Raw genomic sequence first — 26,972 nt, forward strand, 5'->3', positions numbered from 1 at the left:
ATGCTTCTTTATTCATTTAAAGAGAATGCTCTATGTTTATTGGCTTGACCATGTTGACACTACCAAAGGGGGAAGCTGCCACACACTTCAAACGCATGTAATCTGAGAAGCAACTGAGCACCCTCCAAATCACTCCATCTGGAGACTTTAATTTGCCGATCCCTCATCCTCCAGTCCACTCCACTTGGATTTTATTGGCGTGTCTAGCTCTGTGCTGACTTGTTGGTTCTGTAACCTTTTTTCCCCTGATAAGGTCTAATTTGTCTGAGGGGTTTGTTTTGTTATCCAACAGATGTCCAACATTCAGACTCAAGTAGAGGAACTGGAGGATGTTTTGGACAGTTTAGAGAGGACAGTCATTGGGGAGTCATCATCGTTGTATGGAAGCAGTAGCAGTGAGAACGAAGACTCTGTGGTTGGCCCACAGGTAGATGCTTCAGTATTCAGAGTTGTAAACAAGTCAATCACAAGCCAATTACAAGCCAATTACAAGTCAATCACAAGCCAATTATAAGCCAATTACAAGCCAATCACAAGTTAATCACAAGTGATTTTCAAGTAAACTTACAAGCCAATGGCAACTCGATCATAAGCCAATCACAAGTGAATCACAACTTGAATCCTAGTCAGTAACAAGCCAATCACAAGTTACTCACTAGTCAATCACAAATCAATCACAAATCAGACACTAGACAATTCACACTTCGCAGCACAAGTGAGGTCACAGTAACAGAAAAAACTCTTGTCCTTTTTTACAGGAGCAAGTTGTGGAAGATATGCAGTTGCTGGAGAAACAGCTTGCCAGCTCACATACAGACAACGCTCCATCAGAAGTGAGTGAAACCTTTGAGATGACAATAGGGAATTGGGTCCACTTTTTCGGCATGTTCTGTTGGAAGTGATACTTAGGTATATTTTGCTTTTGAATAAAATCATTTTTCGTGATAGAAGAGATATCTTAATCTCTGTTTTTGTATCTGTTTGTTGATTTGTCAGACCAACTCAGCAACAGCTGTGCGCATGATCACTGCAACTGCTCTGAAACTCCTTGGTACGACAGAAGATGCCATGGAATCCCACAGTGCGAGTCTTGCCTCCCCGACACCTCAGACTGATGCCAGCTCTCGGACCAAGAACACTGTCAGTGAGGGATTAGGGCAGGAGACCTGCGGAGAAAAAACTCCTGGAGAGACTGGAGAACAAGAAGTTGGACTACGAGACTCGCAGAGTCTTAGTCGGGGAAGCTCCGAGGAAGAAGAGATGTGTGCTTGCTCATCCACTGACGGAAGCCGTCCCAGTTCACTGACTCTTGACGATGCACTGACAAGAAATCCCTGCCACTCCCAGAACCCTGGTCAGCAATTTGATGGGGGCTTGGAGTCCCAAACGGTGCCTCCCAAGCCTGAGAAGTCCAGAAATCCAACCCTCCATGGTGTTGCATTTCTGCACCTGCACCCTGGTCAGGATTCACCACCCATAGCCACGCTGATGTGCGAGATGGAAGAAAACGTCAGAAACGGAAACGGCATCAGCGCCGCCGGTAGCCCATTTAAAAATGGCGACAGCACAATGCTGGATGAGGCGGCTTGCAAACAGACATCACCCCGTAGTCTTTCTGTTGACAGTTGCAGTGACTTGGCCTTTGACCTCGAGGGAAGTTTCGACAAGGACAAAGCAGCTGAGAGGAGGAGGCGGAAGGAGAGGAAGTTGAGAAAGTCCAGTGGTTACAATGCATCCCCCACGAGGGAGCAAGAGATTGATTCATTGTTGTACAATCAGATGGCAGACTTGGAGGAGAAGGTAAATGCCACTGTCTGCATATGTGTGTACATGTATGAGTGTACCTCAGTACGTACCTACCTTTTAAATTCAGTCCATGCATGTGAAAGGAGCAAGCCGTTATATTTCAACCCAACAGTGCACACACCTGTGACTCACGTCATGGAGCTGTATAAATAAACGTGACTTCTATATGTACGTGTAGAGCATCCCTGCTTTTATTTGTGACGTGCACGCAAGATTTCAAAGTGGTAAATTTTTTTGTTTTGTAGAAGTGGTTTTTTTTTTTCAATTTTGCATTCTGTTTCAGATATGTGGCTTTTGTTACAAATTGTTTGCATGTTTATTTATTTTCCAGTGTGATTATGCTTCATAGCTGGATGTGTGTGTTGTTTGTGCAATTGCAGTTATCTCAAAAGATAGATGTTAACCTGCTTGAGAGATTTTACCCCATGGAAAACAACTTCAAAAAAATGAGACGAAAAAACTACAAGAACAATTTTTGTTATTTTTATCAAGTTATGTAGATATAACATGTATGTTGTAAAAAATAACAGTTTTTAGTTTGCATGATTTCAGTACTTCTATTTTCCCCATCTTGATACTGGATCGCTTGTTTAATAAATGATACAGTAATGTGCATGGCTGTGTGTAGAGTCTGTGCTTTTCTTTACATTGTTGTGTCATATTTAATTCTTTTACTTACGAGTGATTAAAAGGTACTCAAAAGTTATGCATGTGATGCATTGTATCTGTCTATAGTGTTTAGTACCAGTTCCAGCTATAGTTTCCAAATCAGCTGATTGGTTGAATTAAGAACTTTTCCACAGTACTGCATTTTCATTCGTTGACTGTTTCTCACCCGACCTCCTTCGCCCGCACTGATTGGTGGACAGGTTTACCTGTCTGCTGGTAAGGTCTTCACCTTGGAGGAGCGGTTGCAGCAACTTCAGGAACGGGTCAGTCAGGTTGATAGGACCTCGCCCGAGGAGAACATTGTGGATTTGGAAGATAAGATTGCCTTGACTATGGCTCAAGTTGCGCAGAGTGAGAATCAGGTAACACAAAGCTTCAAAAACAGTCCTCTTGTGTTCCCATTGAAAGTTTGGTATCCACGTACATGTTTATCCTATCAATGTGTACATTTAGTACATCTACTTGTTCTCATACCCCTGCATCAGTGTTTTTCACAGTTATCATTGTGAGAAGTCATCTGAAACAGGATTTAAACCGTCCTCTTCCTGAACACTCAATCTATAAGTGTCTCTGTTCAGTAGGTCATCTTCCAAGTCATAAAGGATTGTAGGGGGAATTGTGTTCCTTTTTCCCAATCCCTACTGGGATTTTCCCACCTGTCTTTTTTACAGTGTGCCCTTTAACCAGTTCGTGCCGGGATTATTTTGACATTGACCGGACTGAGGTGCAGTATTGGTTTTCGTAAACCTTGATGCCAGATGGGTTCAGGCCGTCATCTGCGGGTAGCACACAGATATTTCCAGCCTCGCTTGTTGCGAGCGGGAAGGACACAGATATTTCTGGCCTCCCTCGTTGCGTGTTTATCCTTCATACGTTCCGAATACCACAAAACCTTTGCGCATGCACACCCAATCCGACGCGAACTGGTTCATGTGTGTTAACGATCTGCTGTTTAATAGCAAAGTTGTGGTGGTTGTTTTACGAGTGTATGGATTTTGTCCCTGGAGAATAAAGTTGGATGAGCCAAGAGGTTTGGGTTCATGAATTGTTGAGAAGATGAGGCTTTCAGTGGAAAGTCTCAGTGATGAATGGAGAAAGGATGTGTAGGGCAATGAAAAGGAAAACAAAGAAAGTGCAAAAAAATTGGCAAGAAAATGAATGAATGGAAATGAAAGAAATGTAAAATCAGGAACCAGAGCTGTAAAAATATTAAGAAACTTGGATTGAATGCTGAATTTAAAGGGAATAGAGGAATTTAGGCATATATTATGTATTTTTCTGTTGCACTTATTACATGTGTTATTTAAACAAACGCAGCCCTTATCATGCATTTTGGTTTATTCCCACCATGTTTAGGTCAGGGCAGTAGAGGCACAGATAGAAGCCTTGCAACGCTCCAGAGAATCAACAATGGACATCAGTCAGTTCAGTACAGTCTCAGTGGCAATGTGTGACCTCGCAAGCCCAGGTAAAGAGAACTTTGAACTGTAAATCTTGAGATATTCCTTTGCATTGTGCCACCATTAACATTTTCCACATGTATTCAAGTATTGAGTTTATGAAGATGTGAACATTGTCTGTCATGTGGTTAAACAAAAGCCTCTCCCATCCTTCAAACCCAATAGGACATCTTACAATGTAAGAGGACTTTGCAGGATTGAGGAAGGTACAGCGTTTAAGTACAAAAAAGTGCCGGGTTTTCTTTACTGGTGGATTTGGGAAGAATTCGTAAAGGCTCCTTGCAAAATAACATAAGAGTTAATTTTTGTTATTCCAATATGATTTTTGAAGCCACCTTACATGCAGGGTTTTTCTTTGGTCAGCATGCATTGTATTTTTTATTATTGTATATATATGTGTAATCTTGTTCAGTTCTTGTTTTCCTGTACATTACAGATATTGAGCTTGTATCTTTTGTTGTTGGTTTAGTTATGTTTATTTTTGTTTTTGTGTGTTTGCATGCTTTGATTATTTCTTTGAACAGAGAGGTACAACCCGTATGCTTACCGCTACGGGTCCTCGGTGCAAATTCAGATCCCACGCGAACGAGTCGATAGCCCCGAAGATTTTGTCATGGAGGTATCCCAGCCGAACCCTGAGTACAATAACAACAAGGATGGGATGGAGGTTGAGAGGGAGGAGGTTGAGCTTGAGATGGGGATAACGAGCGATGAGGGCGTGGCAGTGAACGGCGGACAGACGGAGCCGTTTGGCGTGGAGCGTTGCGCGGTCTCGCTTGAACTGCGACCGATCAACGCTGTCATCGTCCGATATCTCCAGGAAGGCGACGATGATAGTCTCTGGCCTGATTTCCGCTTCCACCGTAATAAACCCAGACTGAAGCATGCCGGAGGTGACATGGGTTGAATGTGGTCTGGGGGAAAGGTTTTACTCACTGAGCACGCGCATATTCGCAAGGCACCTCATCCTCAAGTAGCTGATCAAAATCATCCAGTCAACAAAATCATCCCGTCAAGAGTAGATGCTCGTGGAGCAGTTTTGTATCACGTCTTTACATAGATTACCCAAAATTACTAACAGGTTTGCACTAAACTTTTGTTCCAGTTTAAGGGCTGTTTGCATCTCATTTGCACCGTATCATCATAATTAACTTGTCCGTTTCTTTTACAGGTATCCACTCATCCCTTTCATGTTCAGTTTCTATAAAAATAAAGACAACAAAAGAATCTACATGTATGAGAAGTTTGATCAAGGACCAGCCATCCATAGAGATTAATGCTCGTATTAAACTTTACCTTGCTGTCCCCCCCCCCCTCCTTAGTGTGGTACGATTCATACATTGCACACATTGCTGTTGAAAAACATTTTTAGAAGTTAGTCCCCAAATAATCTACTAGACTTGGCCGTTCATTTCGTTGACTCCATGCACTTGCTAATACAACATAATACTTTATTTGATCAAACTTGTCATTGACATATTACGTACATGTAAGATCCATGACAATGGATCACACTACTCAACAAGAACCAATCCAGCAGTTTGCACTAAATACGGCTGAGCTTTTATGCCCGTTTTGTGTATCTGATGAACCATTTCTGTGTCTACTCTACATACAGGACATAATTTTCATTCATTTGAAAACCACAGGAGTTTGCTGCACCAATGATTATTGGTGCAGTGTGTGTACTTTCCATCCACAGCAAAGTGGCAACAGTAGCGTGCTCATGTTTGTTATTACTAATCCCATTTGGTATAATTAGTGGTAATTAATGCCTTGGATGTATCAGCATGATGTTTACTAAGAAATAACACCATTTGGAATGGGGGAATGAGATGGAATAACTCATTTTGGGTAGAAGCCTCCAGCACTGCAAGAAATCATTTGCACCCATATTTAAGCCTTAAAAATGTACTTTTGAGATAAAAGAAAATTATTAACACATGATCCTCTTAAAGAAGTTCAGCTTCTCCCGTGTAAAAAAAATATGCCTTTTGCTCATGTGTGACATTGCATTATTTTCCCCTTGCATTTCAATTTTCAAATGGAGTTTTCTTACCCTTGATAACTAAAATAAACTTGATAAAAAAAACATGTGCAATAGGCAATTTCACCTCTGCTGTCTTGTAATGAAACAAGACACTGTTGTCAATACTTTGTGTTTTCATTTTTTGGCAGAGAAAAAACTCAAACTGGATGAAGATGTCGCTAATGGTCACCATAGCAATGAGTTGAACTCGGAGGTAAGCAGAAGTGGTAGGGAATTTTGTTTTACATTAATCTGGTCATCGTTTCATTGGTCAGCATAACCAGGTTACACTCTACTATTCCCTGATGTGATTGGTCCATGGTGTTTTGTCTCAAGGGTGGCAAATTATAGCTAAAGCAAGGCTTAAGGAGCCATTCACTGTATCACGTGTACAACAGAAAACAATCAGTGTGTTGTTATCTATTATTTTGTTATGGTGTACATCCGATTGTCATACATGAACTTCTGAAATATGCAATGTGAACAGTTAACTATTAGCATATGAAATTCAATAGTTAATTATGTTGCATTCATCAATGTTAACAAACCTTAAGTCTCTTATATATACCTGTACCTGTCTTCTATTAGGGGAACGAACGGCACATATCCACCCTTGAATTGTCCCTGGACTACCCAGATGAACCAGTCGCAACTCCTGGTAAGACATGAATTCTCTTGATTTTCACTCGGGTTGTAATCAAGTCAATTACAAATCAATCACAAGCCCATCACAAGGCAATCACAAGTCAAGTGACATGTCAGGTCACTAGTTACAAGGAACGAACAATAGCAAAGGAATGCCTTTGTCATAATTCAGTTTAATAGATTGTGACTTCACTTGAGATGGGTTGACACGTGATTAGCTTGTGATAGGCTTGTGATTGACTTGTGATGGGCTTGATGGGCTTATGACTGGCTTGTGACAGGCTTGTGATTGCCTTGTGATGGGCTTGTAATTGATTTGTGATTGACTTGTGGTGGGCTTGTGACTGCCTTGTGATGGGCCTGTGACTGAATTGTGATTAGCTTGTCATGGGCTTGTGATTGCCTTGTGATGGGCTTGTGACTGAATTGTGATTGGCTTGTCATGGGCTTGTGATTGGCTTGTCATGGGCTTGTGATTGACTTGATTACATATCTAGCTCACTTTTCTTTCTATGCTTTCCTACTAACTGCTTCCCCTGTGTTTTATTTTCTTTTTTCTTTGTCAGATGGACAGCCAGAAGTGAGCGTATCCATTCCAGTAAATGAAATTGAGGAGATTTTGCAGGTGTAATAGACATATCCTGCAATCACGGGAGAGCCACACATCAACTGGAGTCTACCTGCTGCTGACTTGTAAGATATTTGAAACACAAAAGGGCATTTCAAAAATGTATCACCAAGATGCGCACAGTGACAGGGATAAACATTACCATGAATTGAAGGTTATATAGATACACTGTAGCAAAGTATCTGGGAGATACCTGCGCACACTAACTGTGTCGTCTGTGTGCACAAACTCCAGAGGGCGCAGTGTCACAAAATTTGAAGTTTGGTGCAAAGTGATTTGTCCGAAACTTCTATGGTCAAGCCGAGTTGTTAGATTGGCCCCTTGGACATCACCGAAAGAATTAGAAGAAGGAACTCTATTTTGAGTTCATTGGAGGTGCTGACTGCAAGCAACATTAAGTGCTGCGGAAATGTTCTATATAAACTTGACAATTTAATTCTTGACAAAAGAATTTGTTTCTGGCTACAGAAAAGCCAGAAACGAGTCGGGAACGCAGTTGTATGTGCATTGCAGGGAGCTTCTGTCAGTAGCAGGATGCATCAACGAAAGCATGGGATCGACCATGACCAGATCTACGTCTGAAAGTGGTGTTCGCATTTGTGGAGGTTCCTTCACGACATTGTTGACATCGGGTAATGCACAGAATGAAGCACTGTGGAAAATAAGAAACTCATTTTTAAGCAAGCCTGACCATTTGGTTGACTTGTGATGGGGGTACCTAGCTGCACCTTGCATGCTGATGTCGTAGTGCAGACAATGCCTAGTCAATTTAAGTTTGAACATCATCACTAAAACTCATGGTCCTGGCACCCTGCAATATGGTAACCAGTGATGTGATGGACCTCCGTGGGCTGATCCTGAATAGATGACCAAGCAAATCAAACTATCGTCACCTTGCATGCATTTTTATGAAAGTTTGTCCGAATCAAATTTTACCACAGTTCTTTGCCATACTTGTTTAACGCTGTCTGTTCCAAACGACTGTGAAATTTGACCTCTTCAGAAACTATATACATGTTACATGTAATGTTACCTAATTGCCATACAACTCTATAAAACATTCCAGCTGTACAAGATTCACATATATTTCAGGTAAATAAATAAACATTCGAAAGCCACCACCTGTACATATACATACAAGTAATGCAAGTATATTTAATATGGAGTTAAAAAAAAATATGTTCTTTAAAAGTCTTTCATGCATGATAAGTTTGGTGAAAGTAAAAATTTGCATGACATGTTTTTAGCTGCATCATTGTAAAAATGTTTGTACTGGTGTATAAGGCACTTGCCGTATTTGATTTGTGAAACTCTCAATACAGCAAATTTTAAAACTAAAAACAAGTTCTAGTTCCACATTACTTTGCAAATGTACATTCCCTCCAGTGATTGGTCTTTATGCATAAGTATCACGCATGCATTTATTTTGTAAACGTATTTCATACTTTGTATTTCAATTTTCAATTTATTTGAGCACGTTTATTTTACTCAGTTATGCAAATCTATTTGTTTTTTGGTTTGCAGTAGTACACACTCATGCAATTTCTTTTTTCCCAGTTTGTTACTAGTCAAATTTATTTTTATCATGCATAATGATTATGGATATGTGCAAATGAGAGGGTGTTTTGTAAATTATTGGAATTTGTCAAAAAGAGGAATTTCATAGTGTTAATTACATGCTGTTGTAATGTTTACTCATATATGTGTATACATGTGTATATACACTTATTTAAAGCAGTTACGCTCTTTAACACAATGCAAAATATGGTGTAATGTCAACAACAACAAAAAAGCAGCCTATAGTCCAGTTCATAAGAGCAAGTGCAAATTAATTTCACTGTGAAGTTCCTTAGAGTTTAAGTTTGCCAATTTACAGCGTAAAATGTTTTGCCAATAAGTTGGAAAATTAATAGTTTAAAAAAATGTCGTATGACGTGTTTGTATTGATAAAAAAAGTAATCACTGTGATCTTTAAAAAAAGATGTCTTTTTATATTAAACGGTAAAAAAAAATGATAATCACCATTGTCAGTTGAAAGTAAATTAATATCTGATTTTGATTTACATTTTTATTTTCATCTTGTTGTCACCCACCAAACTCATAGAATGATAAAAACAAAAATTGTAAAAAGAAAATTCTCCTTGCCAATATCTTAATAACCTAACTATTCTGAACCTTTTTAATAGATTACAATTATATTCTACATATATAACCATTTAATGCAAGCTATCTTACATAGCAGTATCAGTGCTATATTTAGACTACAGTATATATTTCAGTGTAAAAATAGATGTTACTGTGTATAGTATTTATTTATAGAGTTACAGGAACCAGTGTGGAAACATTCATTAAAGAACATTAACAAGGTTTTTATTGACAAAAAGAAAAGCTTTCAAGACCAAATGAGGGAAATCTAGAAGTACTTGAAAACTGTTTATGTATACGGAAACGTTTAAAAAATATTTTATTTTACGATTATTTTCCCTTCAGAAATTCAGTAGCTAGGACGAGATGGGCATTGAATTGAAGCTTTGTATTTCAAGTAACAGATAAAGGGTCTTTCTGTAGTTTCTGTTCAAAATAAGGCGCTATCAAAATTGAAACATAAATGTGGTTGCAGTCACTAAAACATTTTACTGTTTTCTTTCTCAAAAATATTTATTAGAAGTTGAATTTCTACGATTGGGTTTTGATATGTCCTGAAATCAAATCTGTAATTATGCCGTGAATTTTTTTTTTAAATGAATGTATTTTTAAATTTTGGGATCGACTTGAAAAACCATTGATTCTTTTTAGTGAAATTTCTTTTAAATGTACAACTCAATAAGTGTAAAGTCGTTAATTGAATCTTATAAAATGAAATAAATTGGTCAATTCAGTTAGTTAATCTTTGAACCTAGTACTGAGTCAATCAATCTAGTATTGATCATTTATGAGGCCGAAAGATTCAAATATGTAATGTGCAGATTTTTACAATAGGTTTCTCGACTTGAATGTATTTACTTTAAATCACACTAAACACCACTTGTCCTTTAGATTTAAACTCAATTTTGTTTGTGTTCAAATTGAAGCTACAGTAACATGAACATGTACATGCATTCTAAGGCAGCTGTCAACAAATGTGAGTAATTATTGAATTGCTGTTTCCTACGAAATTAAAAAAACATTAAGACATTTTTTCCCAGTCAATTATAGTTGTTTGTTTGCCACCTGTGTTTAATTTTATCAAGAGTTATGCCTCAGATTAATTTTGATAGTAAGATTGTCAAGAGAGAAGTGAGTAAAGTCTTGCAATGTGTGGAGTTTACTTTTGTATAGTGACAGTGCCAGTTGGGTTGACATCAAGTCATTTTCAAGTAGTGTTCAAGTTCATCTTATTTGACAATGAGAGTTATGTATACATTTGTATTTACATTTCTGTCCAATAACAAGTTGTTTGTTGGAATTAAACACACAAATAAATAACTAAAGACAGAAGTGTTAAGAGCCTTCCAAAACGTGTCACTGAAAAAAAGAAACTCAAACGTGCCATATGTGAATTTTAGCAACTTGTATTTTGACAAAATATGAATAATGAGGGACTCAAAGACTTGATAATGCTGATTAATGTGTGTACAGCACATGAGCCTTTTTTAGATAATTGGCCGACGGAATAGGAGGGCGCTATTTGCAGCGAGTAAATTTGGTTTCTAAAATACACAAGACTTTGTCCACTGAAAATTGCTCTCTCCTGATGTGTCCACCACATCTAAATAAAAAAGCTGATGAGCTGCAATTGTTGAGTGTAGATTCAGATTACATTTGTAGTAACCATATCAGGACCGAAGATTATAAGCCGAACGATAAGAGGCTTTACACTGGGTTATGTAACACAAAAACAAACAGAGGAAGAATAGATATTACGCATAGCAGCCATCTTAGAGGGCATCGATTCACTTGTGCATATATCCCGGCAAAACAAAGGAATTGCCTACTAAGATGGCTGCTACAAGGTCTGTTTAGTATAGAGAAGACGTGTAGAATGTTAAGAAGCTTTAGTGTAGTTGACTAGAAATCCAGAGGAGCAAGTTATTTTATTCCATGTATATTGTGAAAAAAATTTGCATCTGAAAAATTTGCATTTGCACAGACATTGGATTTAAACGTGAAATGCAATAAGAATATGGATGAAAGGGAATAAAAAGGAAAATGATCGGAGTAATACTAAAATGTTCTTGTGTTTTGACATGTTCTGGAGTGGTTGAGTCGAAGTCAAGATTATATACGATAAAATTACAGTACATGTACACTCAAATGAAATTGTCTCGGTCAAAACTCGGTTTGCTTGAATGATTGGCATTTATTGTGCTATTTCATACAAATATAACTACATAACCTAAATAAACTTGCATAAACCTTTCTGCAAACACAAATTCTGATTTCACACAAGATGGAATAGTTCAAAATACCGTTATTCTGAAATAGAAGTTCTCGGAGTAAAAAAAGCACACAAATATAGTGAATACATGTATATTTTTACATGTACATTGTACATGTACTAGGACGGAGAGTTCACACATATAAAAAAAGACAAAAAATATACACACGATTCACATAGGTGACTGAATAGGTGATTAATAAAATGCTGATTAATTCAACACAGTCACACAAACTAGTATTATTGGTTGCATTTAAATTTGTTTTTATGAACCCAGAGATGCACTGATTTCACCTGGTGTCTACAGTCATGACTTGGCTGCTCAGCTGATGAAAAAAAATTAGGTTTTTTTTTCCCCTAGCAGCAGCATGAAACCCTGATGGTTTTTTATACAATTGATATTCAGCTGACACTGAAATGATCATGTTTATTTTAACAAATTTATCTGCGGTTGATTGTCTTTTGCATTTACAAGAAGTAAAGGGAAAACTTGGATTTCCTGTGTTTCTTTAAAATAAATAAATGTAAGTTACAAAATATCATTTCCTGAGCCAATTTTCGGGCATAATGTAATAGAAAAGTGTCGGAGTCCACTTAATCCATGGTTGGCTGTGAATTAGATTCCAAGGCAAAGTAATTTAAAAAGCAGAAGCCATTTCATTAGGACTTTCTTGCGGGACTATTAATATCACCTGTATTACTTCAAGTATTAAAACTCCAACAACGGAATCTTTAATCTTGATTACTTGTGCCCCAATCTTCACATTATTTTTGTTATTTAACAGTAATGGTTTTACTCTGTAAGCTTGTAACTTGATGGAAGTACAGCTGCACTATTGCAGGTAAAATGTTTGTGGAGATCAGTGGATTTTTTGGGAAGGAATTTATAATGAAATCCTGATTGGGGGGGGGGGAGAGAGTCGGTCACTTGATGTTTAAAAAGCATTACATGTATAACACAAGGAACTGTACCCAGATACAATCTTACATCTAGCTTCATCCATCATCCACACATGATGAAGTGTACACATCTTGAAAAATGCAAGGCAGAAAAATAGACATTGCACCGTAAAGGTGAATTTTAAATACACTATTTACACAGTGAGCTGCTTATCGGAAAAAAAAGTAATAAAGTGTCCAATTTCTGAGTAAAATTTGCAGTGGTGAGCAAAATTCCAAGCATCAGGAATATATTAATTAGTGTTTTTTTTCTTTTTGTAGTAGAATGTTCATGTCAATTCTTCAATCTGTATAGTGGAATCCGGTGACCAGAATTAGAAGCTTTTACTGCGGTGGTGTCACTCTCACACGCATGCTGCATGCGTTCTTCAAGACATGGCACGCGCACATTTCAGTATTCCTATTGGTCGAATGCACCCGAAGAGCATGCGCCCTACCTGAGCGCGACTCGCACAAGCCTTGCGCCACCGCAGAAAATGGCTGCCGCCGGAGTAGTCTATACAATTTTGAATGAACGCTTAAGACTTAGAATTACATGTAGTTATGCAACCGTGCTAAAGATATGATTCCAAACAGTCGACCAGAAAGAGAAGTCTAACCATCATTTGTTGAAGTGAACTGTGTCAAAATATGATTGACCAAAGTTTGCACTCAAAACTTGCTTCCAGCTTAACAATGTAGAAACTACCCTCACAGTTAACCATTAACACTAGGCGACTCAGCAATAACACTCAGCAGACGACACAAGTCGCACCCGGCCGTTTCTGTGTCTGCTTGCGTTGTCCTGCGGTGTTGCTCTCCTGATGTTCCTGTTGAAGACAGTACCCAGTATCAAATCAAGTGTTAGAACAATGCAATCCTTCACTTTATAACACTGTTACTTAAAGGCAGAGATAGAGTGAAATTATGATCAGACAGCAGACATTTACTGACCAATTACCATGTTTGTCTTAAAGGTAGAGTCCATCATTTGCAGCCATCCGAAAAGTAACTGGCGTAATTATTGTTGAAAAACTAACTTGGTTGAAAGATAGTAAGGAGACTAAACTCCCTGTGAAATTATTCTTTCTGGGAAGCTGTCATTTTGAAGTTATCAACGAAAGAAGGCATTTCCAACGGTGATTCTTAAGAAGCACCGTAGGAAAATTTAAATTAGTAGTTCGTTTTGTTATTCAGCGCAGCGCGCACAAGTATTCGAACGACGCACACGCGCGCGCGGTTGTTATAATTCGTCGGATCAGTGCGCGACGTCGCGCGTATAGTTGCAATTCAAAACAATTCATAACATGATTCAGCAACTTTTGATTTGAAATTGAGATCTTAGAATGCTGTTTTTCTCGGAATGTACAGATGAAGCTTAGCTGAAACTTCATCAGGTTAGTTGCTCAGTATCCTTCATTAGATTTTGAACTCTTTTGTTGCTTCAAACGAACAAAATGCACAAATTACAAATGATGGACTCTACCTTTAACAAACTTGTAATTGCATTCAACATACTTGTGACTGCTCAAAAACTGATAGCGCTTACTGTTTTGTTTTGGGCCTAAAAGTACATATTTATATAAATTTAACCTACATTGCAACTTTCATCAAATTCATTGTACACAATCATTTTGATTAAAGTAATTTTATTTAGCAAAACAAAAGTCTCTTAATGAAGGTGAAAGATGTGTATAGTCAAAATGTCGCCTGTGGTTCATATAGGAATAAATATGAACTGAAGATTTTCATGCATGAAACGTGTTCTATAATTCTGTTGCATTAATTGCCATGGTGTCTCATCACTAAAATATGCGTCACATGATAGCCACATGATTTGATGCTTGTCACATAATGGTCACATGATTTGATGCCTAACTTGAACTCACCACAAAATCCATATCTTCTATATCTTCAAGTTCTGAAAATCCTTGCCTCTGTAATGGACAACAAAGGGTACTTACAAATATGAAAACTGAAGGTGAATGCCTTTTTCAAGGATACAATGAACCATCATGAGTATTCATCACACTAATTTTACCAACATTCATACCCCTACACAGATTATATTTATGGCCAATCAAATTTCAGACATTAAATTCAGAGATCACAAATAAGAGAAAACCCCAACGAGCAATTTTGTTGGGTTTTTATTTAAATTTTTCAATATTTTTTTTATGTCGTGCAGTATCAGAACACCCCCCCCCCCCAAAAAAACAATTCTCTGAAAATAGTAATTTATTCACAAAGAGAGCTGCAATAAATTAGATGTACCATTCACTCTTTTATAGGGCAGTTGTTAGAAGCAAATTGAGGATAAAAATAAAAATAAAGTGCCATTTATAGACGAACCTTTGCAAGCCCCTGACGTTCTTGTGAGTTTTCATTGCATGAGTTTGCATCCTGTACGAGTAAAAAAAAATAATAATTCAATTTTCAATGTAATTCTCCAGCTATAGGTAACTCCAGGTATAGGTAACCTATTTTGTGCCAGAAAATTCGAATACTTCACTTACTGGAGTCGCCTCTTGCCTCTTTATTTCCTGGTCTATTAAATTGACTATGTCGTCTTGGTTCAGTCGCTCTGCGTAGCTTCTTGCTGTATCTTCTGTTGTCTGATCTGAAAACTGCACAAGGATTGATAATCAATTTAGCCTCATACCATGCCATGACAATAGTGGTAGCTTCTCTCAAGAAAAAATGGGTAAAAAGAATTTCAATTTTTTATTAGAGGGAAATGGTTACATTTGGCAAATATTCAATTTTTTTCAATTCTGGAGTGCAAAATGTTCATAATTATTTTGGTTCAGTCGCACAGCATGGTGTCATGCTTTATCTTCAGTCATCTGGTCTGGAAACTGCACATCCAAATGTGAATCAGTTGTGCATTCTCCCAAATTTTTACTATTCAACACAGAGGTAAAAGTTTTTGGAAATAAGAGCAACTACAGTCAATACATTTATTTGTCAGAGAAATTGTGAAGATCTTCCGTTTTACTTTTTCTAAATCCTGAAATTCGATGTATAATGTGATACAATTTTGTAGGTATCACATGCTTTAATGATATTACTAGAAGGTGATGATTTCCACTGGCTAACCAGCACCCCTTCTTGTTATCTTAAAATAAGCTCAACTATATTTGTCAAAGTTCAATAATTTCATTCTGCATGAGTCAATTAAGTTAATGTGAACTTACAGCGACAGTAAAATGTAGATCTATACCTCCGCGGATTAGCGTGTTTGCTACGTCTACATGCCCCTTCCCAAGGGCGTGGAAAAGGAGGTTCATTTGTGGGGAATCATCACCTTCCTGCAAAAGCAATATGAAAATGACATATTGTAATAAAATCAGAGTTTTAAAAATTCTATTTTTAGTTTGTTTAAATTAAATAGAAGAATCCAAAAAACACGCCCGAGAAAGTCAAGTGTTAGCCTAGTTGTTACTTCCTTGTCTTCCGTCATAGTGACCCAGATTAATCTTTTCTGGGTCAGGATTTGGTTTTCAGTTCCTATTGGATTCCGTGGAGATAGGATACAAAACTTTTTCTTGAATATTCCGACTGAATGCCAATGTACATAATAAATGAATAATACCTACCTTATGGAGCAGGTTGATGCTTGCACCATTCCTCACTGCTTCTTGGACACTGCTTGAGTTGCCTTCCTCAACTGCTGCAAGTAACCTCTGCAAAATACAAAATACATGTATAATCAAACAAACAAAAATAACACTTATCTCAATCTCCAACTGCCCTAAATCATCTTATACACGTACAGTGGAACGCCGCTATAACGAACATCTCGGGATCCACAGAAATTGTTCGTAATAGCGATCGTTCGATAAAAGCCCTGTCCGCACTGGACTTTTTTTGGTCAAACTAACCGAGACTATGGGTACTTTTCCCATTTTAAGTCCAATGCGGACAGCCTAGGACGTTTTCCTCTCGGTTACTTTTCCTGAGTCCAGCGGTTACTTTTACTGGCCAACTGCTGCCCAGGAAAACTTCCCACGCGCCCAGGAAAACTGACCAGGTCACTTTTCCCGAGACGATAAGTCCAGTGCGGACAGTGCGAGTCGGTAAAACCGGCTCAGGAAAGCGTACATCCGGCCCGAGCGCCCTGTTATGCATACAGAGACCGCACGAACCTGCACGTGCAGTGGCCGAACATTTTGTAGAAACACGCTGCGGTGTATCATCAAGTCCGAGCGGTAAAATCTCGTTAAAATATATATTTCAACGGACAAATATATACACAGAGAAGAGAGATCACGTTCTGAGAATTAATTTGCGGAAATTCTCTTTCTCCACCGATGTATGTTATTTTCTACGATCCAAATTCGTCCTGATACGCTACTGTAGTCATGCACAGAACAACATGGTCCGGTACCGTACGTAGGCCGTAGTCGATTCTGTAAGCATGCGATGGGAACCAACGAATACTGATGGCACTGCTGCCGCACGGAACATCGTACAGCGGGAAGGCTTCGACGACGTGCATCACAAATGCATCAGAATTATAGGCCTTTTCGTCAAGATTTAGCGTGTCAAGATGAAATAATATCGTGTAAACGATTATGTTGTGCATGAAAATGGCGTGTGTAATATTACTGTGCGTATCGGCGGCTGAAAATGTGATCGGCAATTTGTTTTCTGTGTACGGTGAGTCATTATACTGACACTGTAACAGCTCGGTTACTTCTCCCACGCGGTGTGGGTAAATTTTCCCGTGTCGAAAGTCCAAGTGCGGACAGTGGTCACATTTGACCATTTCTCATTTTACCATCGTCTCGGTAAAACCTTCCAAAAAAAAAGTCCAGTGCGGACACGGCTAAAACGATTTTAAGGTGTCGGTGCTCCGGTACTCACTTGCCAATAAACAGTGCCCAGAACTTCACCCTGCACACCGGCCCTGGTACTTACTAATAGACGACTTTGAACACGTGCCGACTATTGAATTATGTAATTACACAGTTTTTGAGCTTACTTCCTACAGCAATGAGTGGCTTTCCCCTTCTTTTTCTTGAGGAAATAATAGCTACTTGTCACTCTTCTGTTGTCACTTGTCACAACAATGTTGAGTATAGCCGAATGTTCGGTATAGTAGTGTTCGGTATAGCGAAGTTCCACTGTTAGTTGATTCCATTTATACATTTTCTAGTGAGGTAGGTTTAGATGGAATCAAAAAGATGGCATCAAAAAGAATTACCAGTAATCAAGTTCGTTACATTAACTATGTTACAGAAAACACAATCCTAGTTCCAGACTGCATTTAGTTTTCACGAGTATCACCTCAAACTAAAACATATTTTCAACCTAACATTGCGTCAAATATTTTACTCGCAATATATTTATGTGCATGCCTATATTTATTCCAATAACATGAATAAAGAGCATGGTTATTAAAAATCCTTCTTTGTCATTTGTACAAGGGTGGGTTTTTATATTATTGGCAATTTTGGATCAATTTCAGTACATTCTCCTCACTGGCCAAAGCATTCTATTTCTTGGAAAAGACCACAATTATAGGGAAGGAACTAAGTGGGCTGGCCCAAGGTTTTAAAGTAAAACCCCGCAAGTGGAATTACACCATGAAAATTGAAGTTTTCCATTCCTTCTGATATTTCTGTACCTGATTAGCTTGCACCTTTTTCTCAATCACTGCAACCAGTGATGTCATCTCCCTCTCCTTGGGGATATCCAGAACCGTCAACTCACGCTTATTCACCTGTTTACAATGGAGTGTAATTTAGAGAGTCTATAAGTACTACATTTTTTTTCCAAAAAAAAGATAATCTGTTAATAAAGGGTTACTTTGCAAATTATTTTCAGATTATTAAAAAGATAATCTGAAAATAAAGGGTTACTTTGCTAAAACATTTCAACTACCGGTAAATAAATTTGAATTCAATATTATTGGATTTTACCCTTCACTGACATAATTTCATAAACACTGTAAATCCCAATATTGAATTTAATTAGATCTCCCGAATGCAAAATTCCACCATATCAGTAACAAATTTGGAAAGCATCATTGTGGTTGCATCTTTGAGCAAGGTCCTTTATCAGCCTTCTGTTAATATTTTGCTTCCACCCAAGCAGTTATGGATAAATAATAAGAAGTACAGATGTCAAAACAAAAGCTAGAAATCTTCTTTTACCTAGTCAGTTTGCACAGTGGTAAAAGCCACAACCAGGCAGGAACATCACTTGATAGTTGTTGCTAAGAATATTTTTTTCTGTGCTAAACACATCTGTGTTCAGTTGCATGAAGTCGGCCAGGGCTTCAATTATTTAAAAAAACAATTGTACCATGACCAACCTCAAATACAATGAAAGCAAAAAATGCGCAGTTTGTGCTTTACAAATAGATCCTTTTATGGGCCCTTTTGATGATTTTACTGCCTATTGTTGGTTCAACCAAACCATGACACGGGACACTGCACAAAAATTGAAATGGCTTTAATTTGAGGAATGGGGATTATATTCAGCCAAAACATCAGGAGCAATAACAATTTTTAAAGTGTTGCAACTGGAAAAAGGCATTGCAAAAAAATTAAAATGGCGCAAATGATCACAGCAAGATCACAATAATTCCAAGGTGTTGAATGGCGCCGCTATCTTTAAGATGCACTAGTTAACAGAGTAACTTTTATTAGGAAATAATTCTAATTTGAAGACTTACCATAACTGTAGCACTAAGATCTGCTCCTCTGTTAATAAGGAGTCTTGCTACATCTGAGAAGTTCTTCTCCACTGCCATAATCAGCAGTGTGCGCTTTGAGAGATAGCCACCTTCGCTTTCATTCACATCAGCTCCTTTGTTCAGGAGGGCTTCAACTTCTAATAGGTCTCCCCGGTTCACCGCCTCGATGACCGACTGGGAAATATAAAGAACAAGGAAGTATAAAAATAGTTTGTCGACAAACAATTTTTATGGGTATATTTAGCCCTATACCTTTACCGTAATCATCTGACCGTATCTTATAACTCAATGACAATTGTCATTGAGTTATAAGATACGGTCATATGATTACGGTAAAGGTATAGGGCTAAAAATACCCATTGACCATTGATGGATATTGTCCAGTCTTGTGCTTCAAACTTGGCTGGTGGTCTGGTGGGATATATTGTTGTATGAGTGATCATTTACTTACATGTACATCAAATCTTCCATTTGAAATCTCATTTGTCAAAGTCAAATGTTAATCTTTATAAGCGGTCATCTTTATTACAATGTCTGTTCATAATCTTAGTGAATATTTAATTTATATAGTATCTTGGTTAATTTTTATATATTTTTATTTGTTTGCTTTAACCTTCCCAAAAGAAAGGTTGACGTGAAATCAACTGAAATTCAACATTTGTTAGTACTTCTTGTTTTGGAAAAGAAGATTTAACCTATTTCAATTCATTAATATGACATGCATTTTGACTTTAATTGATTCCAACAAATGCTGACTATTGAAATAACAAATGAAAAAAAAACGTAATTGACTTGTGCACTTGTCTTACCTCCCTCAGCTTCTGTCGTAAGCTCCAGTGGCTCATGGCTCAATTTGAGGGCTGCCACTTTTCACTTTCAAATTTCACAGTATTAGCTGGCTGTCACTGGTAGGGAGACAAAGAAAATTCACTTTAGCATTTAAGTTTTAAACTATATTAAAGCTCTGTTCAGTGAATACACCAGACCTAGACAGCAGTTACCTGTAGAAACAAAAATATACAAAATAAGGGGTCATCTTTACTCATTCTTCAGTCATTATCCCCCAAGGAAAAAATGTTGCACCCTGACTCAAGATTTGTTTTCATATTATTATATTATCAAAATGAAGGTCAGTCAATGCAAAAATATTGAAACAACATGAATCTGAGAGTAGACTGGGACTGAGAAACATTTCCAATTTTTGTTAGAAAATACTTTGAAATGCACTCAACTCTCCACAGACTTTGTACACAACCAGCTTTGATCACAGCATAGGATTTATTTATAGCACGGTCCTTTTATCCATGAAAAGAATATACCACCTTGTGCAGGTGATCGTGTCCTGGGGTGGAGATTTAGACTCTTCAAAAGTGAATGGGTAGACCAGGGGTGGATATTTTGAGCCCTTCTTTAGACCTTTTTAACAGACAGATGCCACACCAGAAATGTGCAGTGAAATTATATGTTGCACTGCCGCATTCTGCAACAATTCAATTCAATTGACCCACAATATACAGTAGCGTATTTACTAAACCATTGAGCATGGAACTAAAAATGCACCCCATTCTATTGCCAGAAAGACACTGCCACCAGCATACTTAGAAAGGCACCAGAATGGGGCTAAAGAAGGTCCTAATTCAGTTTTGGAAAATATGCACAAATATAACTATGAGACATCACCTGGATTCACCCACCCTGTTTATGCATGCATAGTCTCGTCAAACCACCTCCATGATCAATCTAAACGCTGCCACATTTTATGTCATGCTCCGATGTGTTTTATTTCTCCATGAACTCCGCTTTGTACACTATAACATGCAGGCCATTTACTTGGCTCCGAGGCCATAGAGCGACTTGCGCACGTGCGTACGCGTATAGGCCTACGTGACAAGTGTCATAAACAAAAATCCCATTGGCATTGTAATTTGTAAACAGCATGGACATAATGGAGATGTCCCACCAGTACCTGTATAATGAGCTTGAATGTCTGCAGTTATAGATCTCGAAGGCGTAATACTAAAATAGCAGGGATAGTACATGTACTAGATTGCATTCCATAATCGTCAAGTCTCGCATTGTACTGATAGGCCTATGAGTATGATGACAAGTGTACACAGGTGCTTTACAAGCGCGCCGCTAAGTACTACCGGTAAACTTGATGTAGTCCTTCGATGAGAGGACCAAACAATTGCTGCCTCAACTCCACCACGTACCTCGCGGTATTCCCATTCCCCAACCTTTCTAAAATCTTGAGTGATCGGGGCTATCTTTTTTTAAGAGAACCTGCATGGAGCTATATAAAAAAAAATTCGTTTACTTTAAGAATATTACTCACGACTGACTGAGGATTGATCATCCGTCTGTGGGCTGGGATACGGACACCTAGTACCTGCAGACCACCTGCAGGTCCGGTGTTAATCCATTAATAACTGAATAAGGGTGCGCATAAAATCCCCCTCACACCGATAATCCGCTTTTAAAGTATCACTCGTGATCGTTCATCGTCATAAAGATAACACAAAGCCACAAAATTAAATTACCGTTATATCACAGTGCAGTGCTTACGTGCTTCAGTGCATACGAAGTGAACCTTGTTATAAAAATCTAGTAGGCCTACAAGTAGAAGATAGAATCCACAGTCTCGGATTAAAACAAGTCTTTATATAACTTATAAGTTCAAAATTTTGGGGGAAACTGCGATCTGCAAGGAAGCCTACCTCCATGTGACTATACTACTAACCATGATCCCTCTCAAAAATCGCAAAGAAAATGATGATATAAAACAAATTGCTGTCAGGTCGGCAACAATAATCATATGGGGAACTTGGAGAACAGATTTTCAAACAATATGTAAAGTCTGTAAACTTTTGGGAACATTTAGCAGTCAGCTATTGAATTTCTCCTGTAGATTGAAGAACAGCCTTCTTGGCATTTAGGAAAATTTCATTTACTGATTCGCCACATGCCGGCTGAAAAATGTATCATGGAAATCTAATTATTTACGAAAAACACTCACGGACTCCAGAGATGATGTTGTATATCACAATAAATTCCTGAAGCGTCTAAATATCAGTCCGGGTTTTCCATCCAATGTCCACGCGACTTTACGAATGCGAAATTATTGTGGCCAAGAATGAAAAGTAGCCTCTGATTTAATCACGGATGATAGCAACACCGTTTGGGTGTGATTCTATTTCTAGTTGAAATAAACATGTCCGTGTAAAGGCCTTCATGCGCAAGCTAGCATAAGATCTAACATATTGGTTTATTACCTTTCAGGGAAAAAAATCTTCCTCCTTGATGCACTTATCCAGCTTGGTAAGGTCCTCCGACTGACGTCCGAGATGGAGTAACTACTGACGCATGTATTACACTCACAGCTGTGTGCTGGGGGGCTACGTGACTTGTCTTAGGGGCCGGGCAACGAGCAATTATTGTTCAAACAAGCGTGCGATGCATTTTCCAAGCACCACTGAGGAACCATTGTGTATCTCCACGTAATGTGCCACACAGGTAACAATAGCTTTGCGGCAAAACACACGGTAAATATTCGTCTGTTGTAAAATGGCTATGGCCGGTGTGTATTGATTCAACGCAGTTGCCACAACATCAATAAATACGTCTATTGATATCGGAGCCAACAAAAGACTAAGCTGTCAACCTGAAAAGGAGCTTTGGACAGACTTGGTGAACTGCGAGCTACCTATTGCATGAGCTATAGCTAGTCTGAGTATCACCCGTTGTCCACGGAGCCTCTCTGTCTTGCTGCGCAGGGGTCTACTATAGCCGGCCGCAGCCCAGTCGGTGACGGGAATTGGGGAAAATAATCTGGATCCCAGATCAGTGTCTGGAACAACTTGTGTCACTGTGTGCCGTCAGTGTTCTTTGAGAGATACAGGGAAGTGGCTGGGCCTCACGGTAGCCGATGCACTTTGTCACCCTCCTTCCCTGTTTTAGCCCCGCCCCCATTTCTTCGAAAATCCTGATTCCGAATACATAATGTACCGACTTTACCCTCCTTCAAAATAAATGTGTTGTGGATCCGCCCAGCAAACCAGTTTCACAGACCATGGACAGAATACAATTTTTCTAAAATGATTTTATTCTTTTGTACAAGTGACCCACACAAAATATAAACAAAACTTTTTTTAATGCCCAGGAAGCAGGAACTAAAATAGGTTGAAACGTCGGAGCCATTGTAGGCCTAGGCCTACAAAGTTAGGGCCTATATACATAATATTCAAGCTTCAATTAATTCCAAGAAACAAAACATATAATTTTCAAGTACAAAGTCGTTTTTTTTTAAAACACTATACGAGATTTACAAAGAAACCCATTCCACGGATTTCCGTAGCTATAAACATGTCGGTCATCAAGTTCTTGACTTATTTTATTTCCTCCCATTTTCCCCCCTTTTATTTACTCAAAAGTACTATCGAACTGAATATGAGAAGTTGACTTTTTCAACCAAACTATACACGGGACCTGTTATGAGAAAAATGTTTCAACCCTGTCCCTAATGTAGACGTGTCCAATGGCATATCTTGTCTAGCGGAATTGTCCCATTCGCCGGTCGATCAGCTCCACAATGTCCGGTAGGTTATAGAACTCGGCATAGTCTCTCGCTGTCTCCTGCATGGATCTTGTTGGGCCTCGCGGAGAGCTCGTTTTCTAACAGAAAAAAAGACAGAAAGATGTGCTAAAATGTTCTTTTTCACACGCAGTGACCTACTGCAGCCACAGTGCTGTATACATAAAAATTCTTTTTTAACTATAATAAAATAATTGAGGCATTACTTTTTGGGGTTTTTAAAATTGAAATCAGCGCTTGACTTGTTATGCTCCAGTAAAGTTTTGAGTAGGCCCCCTATGCTTATAAGGATATAATAAACGGTATGTTATAGAAAACAAGCCAAGATAGAAAAAAAATAACATCAGAGAAGTGTTCTCCTCTCCCCCCCCCCCCCCCCTTCCAAAAAAAGCTTTACCTGGTTAATTTCTACCATCAGACTTGATATTCCTTTCCAAATATTATAGACAAACTTATGTCTTGGTAGGATTAAGTACCCTTCCCAATTACCTCCACCTCCTAAGGCTCATATCCCTTTGCCCCGCCCCCGATCAACCCCCTTCAACGCACCTCGTAATGATAGCCGAGGTCGACACCTTGCTCAATCAGATACTCGGCAACAGGTGAATGACGACATCGAATAGCTCTCATCAACACCGACTCCATACCCCACTGCGTGCACAAAGATGAAAACAATTAGATGTTTACACCACTCACAAAATAATTCATGTGCAGTCATGAAAAGAATAGTGACAATGAAATATAAACATTGGAGACTGAAAAGAAAAAATAAATGGACCAGCAGTACAGGGACTTGTTGAAAAACTGTGTTTTCAAAATGCAAGTCTGTCGATTATAAATACTGTATACAGAAACAAACTGACAATTAAATGCTTAATTTTATTTATTTAATTGTGACCGTGATTGTGTTTATATAATAGGCAAACTTTTCAATTATACGGACCGGTATTTCGTTGATATTGGCTCCCTGTTTGACGGCAAGTTGAACATTGAGCAGGTCGCCTTGTTCTACTGCAATCAATAGTTGCTGTAACAAGAGAAAAACAAAACTTTAGTGTAATATTATGAAGAAACAACTACGACGGTGCAAACCGAAATCGTCGCATATTTCACAACTTCATAATGATCCATGTGTCTGTCTCGATACTTTACTATACCCGATACACTTGATTTGTATTTATTGAGCAAATAGGAATTCCATAATGCCTGACTGATCTGAATTACCTCGTGGATCTGACGCCTGTACATGATTATACCTGCTGGACCCGTCTCTCAATCAGAAGTGATGAGCGAAGCTACATGAGGGGAAAGCCTTCAGAATTCAGCCACAGTTATTCTTGCATCACAGCCTGGGACAAATTCCCTGGCCAAACTATTGAATCATCTATAGCCTCAACCTCAATTAAAATGTTCGAGTTCTGCACTGTAGGATATATGGCTTGAAGCATTAAGTTGTGGAGTTAATCAGTCTAAAACTGCTCATCCTGGATTCATCTGATCAATAAAATCATGCTTCTTTCTTCCAGTGCTGTATTATCCAATCTCTCTCTGTACACCCTCTACATGTATTTATTTTTTGGCTGAACACATAGGGTGTGGAACACGGCCTTTAAATTCAATGGATTATTTGCCTGGATAGGGTTTCAGTAAGTTTTTCCCTCCATTGAAATGCTAACAGCGTCATTGATCCCTGACCCGCCAGCCATGACAACACTGACGCCACGTCTCGGTAGCGCTTAGTGTAGGGCGCACGAGGGCGTACACACGAACACTCGCGTACGCAAGGAGATTTTGGAAGCCCAATACTCGATAAACAAATTTGTGTAGGGGGTGTGCTCCCCTCCGCTTGAAGCTTGTGCCCCCTTCTGTCATTCTCAATGACCTGTGTTTTTTGGGGTGTAGCTTACAAGTCAGGACACAAGTAACATGGTATTTAATGAGCTTGAGATGGGATGGTTGTGATTGACTTATGAATGAAGAGGCCCCCCCCCCCCAAAAAAAATCCCTTAATAATCTCTTGAGATCACAAGTAAATTTGTTTACTGGACTGGAGATGGGACGCACTTGGACGTGAGCACTCGGGAAAAACAACACAACACATGTCCATCCACAATCAACCATAACCACCCCCCCCCCCCCCCCCACACACACACACGTACAAAGAAATCCCCGCAAACTTTCGTTGTATAAGTTATAAATTAAAGGAAAACTCCCCGGTCCATAATTTCAGTCTAAGAAAGTAGAGAATACAGCCACCACACAACGATGCATGGACGGCATGGTGGAGTACACCCAGCACGATATGAGACAAAGGGGTACCAGACCGTACTCCCATCTCCCTATACCCTATACAAATCTAGACTTGCTACCTAACACATGCCCCCTAGATATCTCAAAAGAATTTCTGAGATTCTGGTAACACAATGACCAACACAAAGGGGGAGGGGGGTCCCTCCGTCCCATGTCGAGCTACATAATGTGGTGGAGGCATACGTATGTCACTGAAAAAATTGCCTGGGTTAATTTTACCCAAGAAAGGGTAAAAACTGCCACTACCCAAAATTGGGTTATTCTATAACCAATTGCTTGGGTTAGAATTTCTGTTAAATTCAACCAAAACTTGTGGGCATACAAGACCAAATTTAATTTGGTCTTGTATATATGACTACAACTTTTGTTTGAATTTAACAGAATTTCTAACCCAAACAATTGGTTATAGAACAATCCAATTTTGGGTAGTTGCAGTTTTCACCCTTCCTTCGGAAAAATTAACCCAGGCAATTTTTCAGTGTTATACGATCGTCGTATGGAGTTCGACGTGAACTATAATTGGGGTTTTTCGAAACCTAGGTTCCATCGCCGAATCGGTGTCGGGAATTAAATGTATAGGGGACGATAGGTCGCTGACTTGGGCAACACAGGCTTTATGCGTCCTCTTTCTACTTAAGCATAATAATACTATAATATGAGGGAGGAGGGATAAGTGTGTTCGTATTTTATTTCAACATTTTGGAGAGAAGCCAGAGCCGATGAAACCGCCGCCGGATCGAAGTCGACGTTTAGAAAACACCATGTAAACAAC

General features: G+C 38.7%; 3 protein-coding genes across 12 annotated transcripts in view; 1 reads left to right on the forward strand and 2 right to left on the reverse strand.

The window, feature by feature from the left end:
* LOC119722801 (dentin sialophosphoprotein-like) overlaps positions 1 to 11,415 on the forward strand; it is a 46,654-nt gene extending 35,239 nt beyond the window's left edge. For 3 of the 7 annotated variants that reach the window (XM_038193144.1, XM_038193148.1, XM_038193149.1), the window contains 9 exons: positions 293 to 427; positions 759 to 833; positions 997 to 1,800; positions 2,676 to 2,837; positions 3,832 to 3,943; positions 4,460 to 4,828; positions 6,114 to 6,178; positions 6,553 to 6,622; positions 7,176 to 10,734. In XM_038193144.1, coding sequence (XP_038049072.1) covers positions 293 to 427; positions 759 to 833; positions 997 to 1,800; positions 2,676 to 2,837; positions 3,832 to 3,943; positions 4,460 to 4,828; positions 6,114 to 6,178; positions 6,553 to 6,622; positions 7,176 to 7,240 — 1,857 coding nt within the window. In that variant the 3' untranslated portion in view covers positions 7,241 to 10,734. Of the gene's footprint in view, positions 1 to 292; positions 428 to 758; positions 834 to 996; positions 1,801 to 2,675; positions 2,838 to 3,831; positions 3,944 to 4,459; positions 4,829 to 6,113; positions 6,179 to 6,552; positions 6,623 to 7,175 lie in introns of all 7 variants that reach the window. The other 4 variants (XM_038193146.1, XM_038193145.1, XM_038193147.1 and 1 more) reach the window with 3 other exon arrangements.
* A 1,442-nt stretch (positions 11,416 to 12,857) lies between these two features.
* On the reverse strand, positions 12,858 to 22,978 carry LOC119722803 (2-5A-dependent ribonuclease-like). Of its 4 annotated transcripts, none has more exons than XM_038193151.1 (10): positions 22,572 to 22,978; positions 20,109 to 20,204; positions 19,279 to 19,473; positions 18,226 to 18,321; positions 16,193 to 16,279; positions 15,791 to 15,904; positions 15,110 to 15,220; positions 14,946 to 14,996; positions 14,483 to 14,530; positions 12,858 to 13,423 (listed from the first exon to the last, which is right to left on the reverse strand). In XM_038193151.1, exons 2-10 carry the CDS (start codon positions 20,142 to 20,144, stop codon positions 13,346 to 13,348), a joined length of 816 nt encoding a protein of 271 aa, XP_038049079.1. In that variant the 5' UTR covers positions 20,145 to 20,204; positions 22,572 to 22,978; the 3' UTR covers positions 12,858 to 13,345. The 4 variants fall into 4 exon arrangements, with proteins under 4 accessions (XP_038049079.1, XP_038049080.1, XP_038049081.1 ...); XM_038193152.1 differs by lacking the exon at positions 22,572 to 22,978 and adding an exon at positions 21,266 to 21,412; XM_038193153.1 differs by lacking the exon at positions 22,572 to 22,978 and adding an exon at positions 20,994 to 21,169.
* A 400-nt stretch (positions 22,979 to 23,378) lies between these two features.
* On the reverse strand, positions 23,379 to 25,600 carry LOC119722805. Its single transcript, XM_038193157.1, has 4 exons — positions 25,115 to 25,600; positions 24,834 to 24,917; positions 24,440 to 24,541; positions 23,379 to 23,970 (listed from the first exon to the last, which is right to left on the reverse strand). Exons 1-4 carry the CDS (start codon positions 25,136 to 25,138, stop codon positions 23,848 to 23,850), a joined length of 333 nt encoding a protein of 110 aa, XP_038049085.1. The 5' UTR covers positions 25,139 to 25,600; the 3' UTR covers positions 23,379 to 23,847.
* Positions 25,601 to 26,972: the final 1,372 nt, after the last annotated feature.

Source organism: Patiria miniata, unplaced genomic scaffold (assembly GCF_015706575.1).
Source record: "Patiria miniata isolate m_02_andy unplaced genomic scaffold, ASM1570657v1 HiC_scaffold_16, whole genome shotgun sequence".
Classification (NCBI taxonomy): Eukaryota; Metazoa; Echinodermata; class Asteroidea; order Valvatida; family Asterinidae; genus Patiria; species Patiria miniata.